The sequence below is a fragment of the Clupea harengus genome, chromosome 5, assembly GCF_900700415.2.
Source record: "Clupea harengus chromosome 5, Ch_v2.0.2, whole genome shotgun sequence".
Classification (NCBI taxonomy): Eukaryota; Metazoa; Chordata; class Actinopteri; order Clupeiformes; family Clupeidae; genus Clupea; species Clupea harengus.
Window position 1 is genome coordinate 4,361,900 of NC_045156.1, and position 12,544 is coordinate 4,374,443.

The 12,544-nt window shown below is 43.9% G+C and overlaps 1 protein-coding gene across 1 annotated transcript; it reads left to right on the forward strand.

The window, feature by feature from the left end:
* Positions 1–416: 416 nt before the first annotated feature.
* On the forward strand, positions 417–12,476 carry myh7ba (myosin, heavy chain 7B, cardiac muscle, beta a). Its single transcript, XM_042707712.1, is given in 26 exon segments — positions 417–506; positions 789–949; positions 1,144–1,213; positions 1,215–1,239; positions 1,434–1,577; positions 1,711–1,867; positions 2,115–2,142; positions 2,741–2,745; positions 2,950–3,053; positions 3,322–3,380; positions 3,382–3,466; positions 3,889–4,038; positions 4,131–4,225; positions 4,227–4,287; positions 4,538–4,717; positions 5,263–5,395; positions 5,585–5,661; positions 6,815–6,861; positions 6,863–6,879; positions 7,326–7,408; positions 7,410–7,444; positions 7,626–7,749; positions 8,102–8,237; positions 10,734–11,188; positions 11,859–12,062; positions 12,359–12,476. Coding segments are annotated over 22 exon segments (1,803 nt in total). The 5' UTR covers positions 417–506; positions 789–867; the 3' UTR covers positions 8,144–8,237; positions 10,734–11,188; positions 11,859–12,062; positions 12,359–12,476.
* The last annotated feature ends 68 nt before the right edge of the window (positions 12,477–12,544 follow it).

Consider the following 12,544-nt stretch of genomic DNA (forward strand, 5'->3'; position numbering starts at 1 on the left):
CAGTGGTAAGTAGATATGAGCAGTGATCTCATTCACACCTTGACGAATGGCTGACCCCCTCCTTCTCGTAGTTACCGGCCTTGACAGCTCTGTCCAGAGGGAATACTTACAAGCTTGCGATTCAATATATCCTGGCAATTACGCGCGCATAACCTGGCCAGTTGTGAACTCGCTAGTAGTTCCACAGTTGACAATAACACTATAAACACAAAAGACACGGTCCCTTTGGTTAAAGCGTTTATTTCCCCGCCCCCACCCCCCACCCTTTCCGACTTACCCTAAATCATGCACTCCCGTTACAAAAATAACCGGCTGTGGGCTTTGCGCAAAGTTGAAATACAGCTTGCCTTTTGTGTCAATTGAGACACACGCTGAGCACCAATGGGCGGCAGAGGAGGCGACACATGATAATGTTTGACATATCTTCCCAAAGCGTGACCTTGATGGAGACAATAAATAGGGGCCACACAGCTTGCGCTCTCTCTAGCCTTTCAGCGCGCGCATAGGTTAGTCTTCATTCATCCATGCGTCGCGGTGGTGCCATACACATTTCTTTCAGTTTATGAACAGAATTGAAAGGAATTTATCATCTCGACTTAAAAAACATTCATAGCAAGTCTATGTTGAGGATGTAATGAGTCAAACATAAAATAATATGGGACAGGTGTATGACGGATGTTGTGAATGTCTTTTCTTTACAACATTTGGAGAAAATAAACGAGTTAAGACGGAAACGGGACGTAAAGTGTAATTGCGAGTGAACGTTAATACTTCCTCTCTCTGTTAAGGTGTGTGGAAACTTTTATCCAATTGACCCTGGAAGTGTAGCAGGACTGTGGAGGCAGCACCAAGTCCCGCTTACTGGACATGAAGGAGTTTGGAGAGGCAGCGCCCTTTCTGCGCAAGTCGGATCTCGAGTTACTGGCAGCGCAAACTGTGGCATTCGATGGTATTGTTGAACGTTTTGTTCTCGTTTTGTTTACTAGTGTGATGGAGGTAACTCATCCTCTACAACGTTGTATTTTCATGGTATAATCAAAATAATGGACTGGGAACTGGGCTGTTGCGAGATCTTGTATAATTGCTCTCTTGCAGAGCGTAGCGCATAGACACACGTTACATTATACTGTTTTACTGTGACAGGTAAAAAGCGTGCCTGGATCCCGGACGAGAAGGAGGCATACATTGGAATTGAAATCAAGGAGATCAGCGGTCATCGTTGAGTCAAAGGATGGAAGGGTTAGTATATATTGAGCGAGCGGACTAGTTATTTTCAACAGTTTATTGGTGTTGGTGTGGGGTGATGAAAGTGATAAAGAAAACTACTTAAATCTCATAGCACTTTATAGAACTAAACTTCCTAAATGTGGTCATTATGGCGGCATTTTCTGCAATCAGTTCGTGCAAGTAAAGTGTTCCCTCTACGCATGCAGAGCATCGCCGTTAAGGAGGATGACATCCAGCAAATTAATCCTCCCAAATTTGATATGATTGAGGATATGGCCATGCTGACGCACCTGAAGGAGGCTTCGGTTCTGTTTAACCTGCGCAGGCGCTACGGCAACTGGATGATCTGCGTGAGGGACAGACTGGGTCCACAAATAACCCAGCAGACTGCATAAATCTAAGATGTTCGGTGGGAAATCGGGATTTTTATTTGTCAGCGAAGTGGAGAGATCACGCTCATGGGTAGTGTTGTTGTCTTTGCAGACGTACTCCGGGCTTTTCTGTGTGACGGTGAACCCCTACAAGTGGCTCCCGGTCTATACTGCCCCCGTTGTGGCTGCCTACAAGGGCAAGCCCCGCTCCGATGCCTCACCGCATATCCACTCCATTGCGGACAATGCCTACAATGACATGTTGCGCAGTATGTAAGATTGCTTCTTTTATGAAAAAAGATAAATGGGGTTCAAAGTTATAAAATGCATTACATAGCAACCCAGAATAAGTCATAACTCTAGGTTTTCAGAGAAGTGCACCTGTTATCGTGTATGCTGTTCAATCAATTTTTTGTGTTTTTTTTACGTTTGAGATGTTCTCTCCATTGATCTTTGTTGGAACAGGTTATTGCAAAACATGAATGGTGATATAAATCTTTTTGTTTGTCCACACAGATCGTGAGAACCAGTCTATGCTTATCACGTAAGTGTACAACCAGCATTATCATATAACATACCACAATGACCACCAACACTAATAATATTTAAGAAAACAGATTAATATGATCACTTGTACAAGACATTACTCAATATACTTTTACATGTAAAAGGTTTAAAATTGGGACATGTTTTCCATCTTTAAGTTTGGAAATACAGAACTTTGCAGTCTTGGGATTTTTTTTAATTTGTCCTAAACTGATTTTTGACTACTCCCAGCGGAAAATCCGGTGCTGGCAAAACTGTGAACACGAAACGTGTAATTCAGTATTTTGCCATAATAGCAGCCCTTGGGGAGGCAGCAGCTAAAAAAGGACTAAGACCCAACGCTATCCATGTTTTTGGATTTTGAATTTTTCACCCTATTTTCTTGTTCTCCCCATATTTTTTGTGTTTTCCCTAATGAGAGTGTGACACCTTGTGTTAAACATTCATCCTAAATCTCAGATAAAATCCCGACCATCCTCTTGATCCCATGCTGGAAACTTTTCCCTCATGTTCTATCTTTCTCTTTTCTGCTGTTTGGGAACATTTTTGTCCTCCATAATTTTTTATGCCCACAAAGCTCTTCTCCTTTTTTACAGTGTTGGTATTAACCTCACACATATTCCGGCTGTCATTAATTCTCTTTATCTTGTTGTTCCAAACACATAGTTTTTTTCACCACCCCCAGAACCCATTTTTGCTCTTTTACTTATAGTGCCTATATGTATGTTAATAAACCCCCTTCTGAAAATGAGAAATACTGTGAGTCTAAACTACTGCTCTGCTTCTCTACCCTTTCGCACTGCAGACTTGCTTCTGGTCTCCTCCAACCCATATGACTATCATTTCTGCTCCCAAGGCATGACCACCCTCGAGAGCATGGATGACGGACAGGGACTCATGGCCACAGATGTAAGTCACTACGGGTCACTGGTGCCAACGACATGTGAACAAAAAGAGCGGGCGCGATCCCACTGGTCTTACGCAGGTCTCAAGCAAGCCGCGTTAATTAGTGAAGTCTGACGTAATAGCAGTGCAATCCTCTACGGAGCATTGTATTGATTCTCTGATTGACTCTCTGGCAGTCTCATTAGTTGGGTTTGTCTGCCATCCATTTTTTACTTGTTTAGATTGTGAAACCTGTCCTCCCACCAAAATCTTTGTTTTTGTGTCTTCCCAGCACGCCATGAACATCTTGGGCTTCAGTCCGGATGAGAAGTATGGCTGCTACAAGATTGTGATCTGCTGACCTCATTAGGGGTCTGCTGCATCCCAGAGTAAAAGTGGGGAACGAGTACGTGGTGAAGGGACAAAATGTGGAACAGGTGAATCTCATATACTGTCTTACATGCACACACACGCACACCCACACCCACACGCACACGCACACCCACACGCACACCCACACGCACACACAGAGTATAAACACACAGCACCTCTATCTGAGATGAAGTATGTCATACGTTTGACTGTAGTGGTCTTCAAGTATCTCCTGAGACCAGATTTAATTATATTTTTGTAATGTGAAATTCTTTACATTTTCATTCCCTTTCATTGATTAATATACAAACAAAGAAACATTGATTTCTACTTTTCCTGCCGATCAATATGGAGACACTGAGCAACACTGTGGATTCAGCCTGGTATCTAGGCAACAGTATGTGCGTTCGAGAATGACAGCTGTGCCTCTGTGTTATTTGTGTGTGTTTGTTTCCTCTGTGTGTGTGTGCATCTGTGTGTGGTGTAGGTTAACTACGCAGTGGGAGCCTTGGCCAAAGCCACATAGGACCGCATGTTTAAATGGCTGGTGGGGCGCATCAACAAGACCCTCAACACTGCACTGCCTCGACAGTTCTTCATCTGCGTCCTCGACATCGCCGGGTTTGAGGTCTTTGATGTAGGTTCGCGCCAATGGAAAGTATTTGACAGCCTTTATTGACTTGGCACCCTCCGATGTCTAATTTGCCTTTCTGACGCCTCTTACTTCAGGTGAACAGCTTCGAGCAGCTCTGCATCAACTTCACCAATGAGAAACTGCAACAGTTTTTCAACCACCACATGTTCATCCTGGAGGAGGAGGAGTATTGAATGGACCTTCATTGACTTCGGGCTGGACCTCCACGCCTTCATCGACCTCATTGAAAAGGTGTGCAGAGGTTTAACCCATCATTGATTGTATTCTCATAGTTCTCATTGATCAGATTCTCATAGTAGTTCATAAGGATAGCAGTTACGTTGTACATCTTAAGAGATGGCAAATGGTTTTGTTGACTGTTGAAAGTCTGTGTGGCTCAGTCGGTTTTTATTACAGCACATGAATGTAATGAAATTATATTCGATTGAATATGTTTTATCAAATTCTCAATGTGATGTTGTGTTGTTCTTTTACATCCTAGCCCATGGGAATCCTTTCAATCCTCAAAGAGGAATGCATGTTCCCCAAGGCCACGGACAACAGCTTCAAAGCCAAGCTGTACGACAACCACCTTGGCAAATCTCCCAACTTCCAGAAGCCACGGCCGGATAAGAAGCGCAAATTCGAGGCTCAATTCGAGATAATGCACTACGCTGGAGTGGTAGGCCCCCTCCATTCTCCCTTAGATATCTGTAGCTTATCTGGGTGAACATTGTGTTATTAAATATCATGAGTGTAATTCGTAAGGACAACAGATACATTTCTTGTGTAAAAGGGTGAGATCTGGATCCCTTAGGACTAGCATGGAAGAACCCATCAAGGTTCTTGTTCTCTCATTGAAGGATATTAGATAAGGTTTATTTTTAAGTTAATTTGAAAGTGAGGTTTTGTTGACTAGTAGTTTTTAACAGTTTTCCAATAAGGTGCATTTTTAGAGAAACCTCAGCTTCTCAAAACTAACTCATGGACAGTCTAGTTGTATGTTTAGTGAACAGGATAGTCTACTTTGTTTGATTTTGTGTAGTATTGACAGTAGTCAGACTGTGAGTTATTTTAAGCTCAAAAGTAAATTAATTCATACACAAAGTTAGACCATTTAGATCATTGTAGACAGTCTCTGTGTTTTCCTTCAATTATTTGTCATCTGTGTTAGCATGTGTGTGCATGGTCTCTTATACACTCTCATCACTGTGTCTGACCGGGCAGGTGCCTTATAAAATCAGTGGCTGGCTGGACAAAAACAAAGACCCACTGAATGAAACAGTGGTGGGCGTTTTTCAGAACTCCTCCAACAAGCTGCTGGCCACTGTCTATGAGAACTACATCAGCTCAGACACAGGTAACACCACAGTACATTCACACAGTTACCTACTTACATAGATATTATCCACATTGTTTCAGTCCCACACTTAAAGTAGTTTGTGTGTCTTGTATTGCACCTTTAAGCAGAGTTTCCTAGTGTTCTCATAGCACAGGCTGTGGCGTTCTGTACTCTATAGTCTGTCTGTAATATGATCCCCACCCCCAGCCTCTGATCCCAAATCTGGTGGCAAAGAAAAGAGGAAGAAGGCCGCCTCCTTCCAGACCGTGTCTCAGCTCCATAAGGTGAGGATGATGTCATGTGGGCCGATGTCATGGTCAGCGTGCCCTGCCCTGCTGTCCGCTGCTCGGCTGGCTGACATTTACAGCATCACATGTTTCATATTTTAAGTTACAGTTGCACGAGGGAGCCTACCAACATTGTTGGATTAGGGGATAATTTTATTGTAGAGGTTTTTTTTAATGTATTTATAGTTTAATGGAGTGTAGTGGGAATAAACTGCCTGAGCCCTGAGAGCGTGGTAGGAAAGTTTACTGCTTGTTTTAGCCCTGAGTTGATCAGCTGCTGCTAAGAAGAGCTGGGCTAATGATACACAGGGTAACCTTTTAGGCAACATTACTGACAAACACAGTCTCAACACTTTGAGCGTCACTGCCAAAAAACACCCACCAGTTGTACACAAGTGTGTCACTCTCTGGGTATGCAGCTTGGCAATGTAGCCCAAATGTTGCCTGAAATATTGCCTAGTGTATTAAGAGACTCAGATTATTTGTTTTTAACAGGGAAACTCCAGTAAAGCAATATTTAGGTTTCACTGGATACAGACTGCTGCTGTAAATGATACACATTCTCGTACTGTACTTCACATGGCATCTATACACTACACACAAAATGGCTGCAATGGCATCTATACACTACACACAAAATGGCTGCACTGGGTGAAGCGCCTACTGTACTGAGAGGGAGGCAGTTAAGACTTGCAGTGATGTTTAGGGAAATGATCACATGAACATCACTTTAAGTCTGTGCTGGCTCCACTGCTCCAAGCATCTCAGGACACCACATTACACACAGCCTCCCAGTCTCCTCGTGCGCTATTTGTTTGTATCTGTGTGGCAAAAGGAACAAACAGATGTGGCTGTGTTTTGCTTCTTATCTTCCAGAAACTCTTTCCTTTGTAAAATGGTATATTCTAAGCGTGTCATTATGTCAATGCCTTTGCAATAGCAATAACATTATTAACAGTAGTGTAAAGTCTTAGCGCACTAGTAGTGGTGTTTGTTTTATTAATAGTAATAGTAAAAACCCATGAAAAAATGTTAAAACCTCGTAAACTGTTCAGATTAGTTTCATTAAACATTTCTAGAATGTATAGAAATAAATACAGTTACACCTCGTCCCTCACGTCGTGGTCTTGCCTGTGTGTTGCATCTGCAGGAGAATCTGAATAAGCTGATGACCAACCTGCGTAGCAATCAGCCCCACTGAGACCAAGACTCCAGGTACCCGCCTCCACACCGCTCCAGAGACTACACTTAAAGAGCACCACACTTAAAGAGTACTACACTGAGAGAGTACTACACTTAAAGAGTACTACACTGAGAGAGTACTACACTTAAAGAGTACTACACTTAAAGAGTACCACACTGAGAGAGTACTACACTTAGAGAGTACTACACTTAAAGAGCACCACACTTAAAGAGTACCACACTGAGAGAGTACTACACTTAGAGAGTACCACACTGAGAGAGTACCACACTGAGAGAGTACCACACTGAGAGAGTACCACACTGAGAGAGTACTACACTTAGAGAGTACCACACTGAGAGAGTACCACACTGAGCACAGAGCTCAGGACACACTCCTGTGACCCTGCAGACTTCGCCTCATGTGTCCCCACCAGCAGCCACATCAGCCTCTACCTCATGTGTGTTTCAGCGCCCCTCAGGGATCATGGATTCGTTCATGGTCCTGCACCAGCTGCGCTGTAACGGCGTGCTGGAGGGGATCCGTATCTGCAGGAAGGGCTTCCCCAAACCGCATCCTCTACGATGACTTCAAGCAGAGGTGAGATACAGACGCGCATAGCTAAAGCATTTCACTTCACAGACTAAGGATGAATGAAGTATTTGAAATGAAGGATGTCAGATATGGTTCTTTAACAGGACTTTAATGACTTTGCCTCATTCAAACTGAAACTTTGCTTGCCCTTTCCCACTCGTCCCTGTGCTGTTGTGATGATGACCAGGTATCGCATCCTGAATCCTCATGCCATCCCAGATGACACATTTGTGGACAGCAGGAAAGCTGCAGAGAAGCTGCTGGGCTCTCTAGAAATCGACCACAACCAGTACCGCTTTGGTCACACCAAGGTATGAAACACAAGTCACAGTCTGTCTACTTTACTGCTCTTCAGTAGTGCCTTTAAGACACAATTTAGATTTTGTTGTTGTTGTTTTTGTTGTTTTTAGTTGTATGATTAAACTTTTATGTTGAAATCTTGAAATGCGCATTATGTAAGGTATCTTTTCAGTTACATCCAGAGTCTGTGTGCCTGTGCAAATCTGTTTTTGTTCATTTTAGTCATTCAAAAATTTCAAATGATTCTTTCACAGAATTGGCCACAACCAAAGAACCAAAAGTATGTGGTCTTAGAGCAGTACACGTGTGTGTGCGCGCGCGCAGTGATGTGATTGTGACTGTGAGTGTGTACCTGTGCTGCAGGTGTTCTTTAGGTGGTGCTGCAAGGCCAGCTGGAGGAGATGAGAGACGAGCGTCAGGCTAAAGTGCTGACTCTGCTGCAGGCCGCCAGCTGAGGCAAGATCATGAGGACGGAGCGGAGGAGGATGACAGAGAGGAAGTGAGAACCGCGCACATACACACACACACACACACACACACACACACAATCACTGTACAAACAAACACACACACACAGAAAGCATTGTATTACATATGTACATCATGGTGCAGACTCAAATGTGTACATTCCAAGTTAATATTAATGAATACATTGAATTGAATACATTCCTGCACATATACACATATACACATATACACTGCTGCAACATCACTGCTGCGGACATTCACACATTCCACTCCCTTTGGTAGTTCTCCTCGTGAAAAAGGAGAAGGTGTTTACTGTACACACTAAAGGCTACTAAAACACATGCCCGCCCGCCCGCCCGCCCGCCCGCCCGCCCACACACACACACACACGCGCACGGATGCACGCACGCGCGCACGAACACACACACACACACACACACACACACACACACACACACACACACACACACACACACACACACACACACACACACACACACACACACACACACATATATATAAAACTCTTCACTTGAGGGTGTTTGTAGAGTAACTTAAAATAGTGTGGAGTGGTTCTCTAACCAGTACCTCATGTACCGCTAAGTAGCACGCAAAGACTGAAGTTCAGATGAGGGTGACTGGGAAGAGAAAGTAATTGTCATATTCAAAGAACCAGCTTTTCTCAGCCTCAGTCGTCTTCAGTGTCCCCCCACACTAACCCCACACTGGCTGTTGAGTCCATCACACCAGTTTGAGGGTCCATGAGGAGTGATGGGCAGTCACTCTGGGATTTATTTTCAGTAGGAGAAATACAGTAAGCATCCAGTTTCACTCACTCACAGTGTTTAAAGCAGATGGCAGGTGTACAACTCAGGAGTGAGCTATGGAGCACATTTAGGAAAACACATAAACACACTCATTCACAGAGACACACAGACACACACTCACACACATGCACGTGCTCACATATCCATGTAATGCAAACACACACTGCCTTCATCCGCAAGGTATCACTGCCAGCTTGTATTTGTATTTTAACCTCCCCCTCAAAACACACACACACACACACACACACACACGCACACACAGCATAGCTGACCTCAGTATTATGGCCCTGAGGTCTTATTCGTTAGGTTGCCTGAAGAGGCCCTTTGTCACACGATGCTTCCACCTGCTTCACCTCCCACCCACGGTATTCCCACACTCCAAGCACCGGGTGTGACAGACATGGGTTTTAAGCCCCTGGTTACCATGTGTGTGGCCAGTAAGGGAGTACAACCCCCTCACCCCAAAACACACACACACACACACACACACACACACACACACACACACACACACACACACACCCTAAATTAAACAATGTTGATGGTATCCTCAAAACCAGGTTGCAACACGTGTTAGGCAACAGCTGGCTGTTCCCTCCTAAAAATACAATCACACCCACCACACCCACCACACACCCCCCCCACAACACACACCCTGTCACTGCTCAGTGTGGCGCCTGTAGTTTTAAATGAGCGCATAGATGGCATATCTGGGAGGTGAAAGAGGATTAGATTGTTGCGTGACCAGAGGGCTTTGGTTACTAAACAAATGAAATGACAGCAGCCTTACCTTAAACATACTGTAGAGCTGTACTGCTTATTCAGCCCTTTATCTTGTAATCTCATGTACATGTTTACAAACATATACATTCAAACACTACAGAAGGCACACAAAGACACCCGCATCCACATACACACATAAGCCGGCACACACATGTCTATCCCTGTTTACTCACACACGCATCCCTTTGACATGGCATGACCAGTACGTCCACCCGTGGCTATACAACACGCCTGTTTAATTTACTCTCCAACAATAGTCAGAGCAGGGGCAGCCCGATTTAATTTATCACAGGTCTATATTTACCCAGCTCTTGGTGAAGAAGTGCAGATGAAAGAACCCAAATGGCTTAACTGGATTTAGATGTCAGTGGTATCAGTGTCAGTGGTACTTCAAAGAGAGCGAGAGATCGCTTTTATCTCAGAATGACATCTCAATGATTTAAAGGGCCAGTCTACAGTGAAGTGCATTTCAAGCTTTTGAATTTGAATGGGAAGTAGTGTACGGTCACAGTTTGAGTTTGCATTATCTGATATAAACTTCCAGTCATTTTTACACATGGGTTTAAAATGGGGTAATGTAATGTGTAACTTGTAGTAATGTTTATGATAATGCCATGGTAAATGGTAAATATATGGCATGGTAAATATATCAAGCCTCTGTTTAATCAATCAGTTTATCCACAACTTCTGATCAAACCACCATGAACAATGACCACATCTCCCTGACATGTACCGATAGTCTGCCATTCCAACATGTTCATCACATGTTCATCAACATGTTCAGCCATTTCATCCATTTCCGTCTCCCTGTTGTAATGTTTCTTCCACTCTGCCTTCTATGTATTTTTCTCTTCACATGATCTATCATTGTCAGCATCCATTTATCTCTCTCTCTTTTTTCCTCTCTCTCTCTCTAGGTAGGCTCTGATGGTCATCCAGTGGAACATCCGGGCCTTCAACATGGTGAAGAACTGGCCGTGGATGAAGCTCTTCTTCAAGATCAAGCCTCTTCTGAAGAGCGCCACCACGGAGAAGGAGCTGGAATCTCTGCAAACCACCCTTGATGCGAAGGCCAAGTCCCGCAACGAGGCCATCAGGCTGAAGAAAAAGATGGAGTGTGACCTGAATGAGATGGAGGTGTAGCTGAAACACGCCATCTGTTGAGGTGAAATGAACATTTCGGTTGACTGTGCTTAAAAAACTGCAAGTCCCACAATGCACCACTAGCAGGCCAGTGCAGCCTGCTCATTATTTTAAGTGGGAACACCTGAGAAGGAAAGGAGGTCTCTCAGTAAACACTCCAGCAAACATTTCAGCAGAAAGAGAGACACACGAAAAGGATCTACTTGTGGTGCAACCAAAGAAGCCACTGGTACAGTAACTTAGAGTTTTACTGCAATGATTATTTGCAGTTGAAAGTGCTGTTATCATTGATGGTTGTATAAGTTGATTGATTTGTGTAATGATACTAACCAAGCAGCACACAGCATACAGGCAGCATGCTTATCAGCTTGCTGCATGCAAGTGAGTTTGGCTTTTTGTTTGAGTATATTTTGTGGATTATAAATTGAACTAAATGAACCAACCAGACCAAACTAACAAAGAAAAATAAAGATCTATCTGAGTTGGAACGAGTTGTCCCGTGCGTCCTTTGGGGTTCATGCACCAGGCCATTTCAAGTTGGGCCAGAGAGTAGACAAAAAACACCTGAGAACTTGACACCATCCGCTTGGCCACGAGTCCCAGAGGACTGCACGCACCCTGCAGGCCTCAGATCAAGGCAAGGCCTCAAGCACTTCAACTCAGGGAGAAGTGTTTTCTGCACATACATTAATCACATCAGTGGCAGATTTACTCCTGTGTCGTCTCATTTCTTTGACTTATACTATATTTTAAACATTTAGCATTCAGGGTCCTGAGTAAGTACAAACAAAAACCCAGAAAGAACATTTAATTGGATTTGAGTTCCTTTTAAATAATACTAACCATCATTAAAAAGGCTTGAATGGAATTTGAACCGTTGTCTGTGCGGCTGTCAACAGGACCTTCGGCTGGAGCTTGACGAGACGGTGCACCAGAATTCTGGAGCAGAAGGAGCAAACGGCCATGACGGAGCGCAGGAACAACCTGCTGGTGGCCGAGGTGGCCGAGCGCCGTAGGCTGCTGGAGCAGAGCGATCGAGCCCGCAAGCTGGCCGAGCACGAGCTGCTGGAGACCACCAGGAGGGTCGAACTGCTGCATCACAGGTGAGTCTACTGGAGTACACCTGCCCACTACTCTCACCTGGACAAGCACTGATCTGCCCACCTGCTTCTTTGAATGAGTTTCTTGTTTAGAAACAATTATTCAGCTTTCAACTACAACCACCAATAGCCCTCAGGAATATTTTTTACAAATGAATAGATGTTTTTAACATTTATAGATAGCAGTTGTATTAATATTTTAAAACCATTTGACCATGTTTCCTGAAAAAGAAACCTTATTGACACTACATGTAGATACATTATTTTGGAGAAAAAAAAAAATCTGTCCTGTCTTTCAGACGCAGCTTGCAGAATGACGAGGAGGGACCTTACCATAATCTCACACTCACAGTCAAGCTGCTGCAACAGATGGGTTTGACTGTGTGATGGCAAATGCATTAAAAACCGTGAAAGAAAGAAAAGCCTTCATCGTCATTACTTCAAGTGCATGTGTAAGAGAGCAGACCTCTCCACTGAAGATGTGT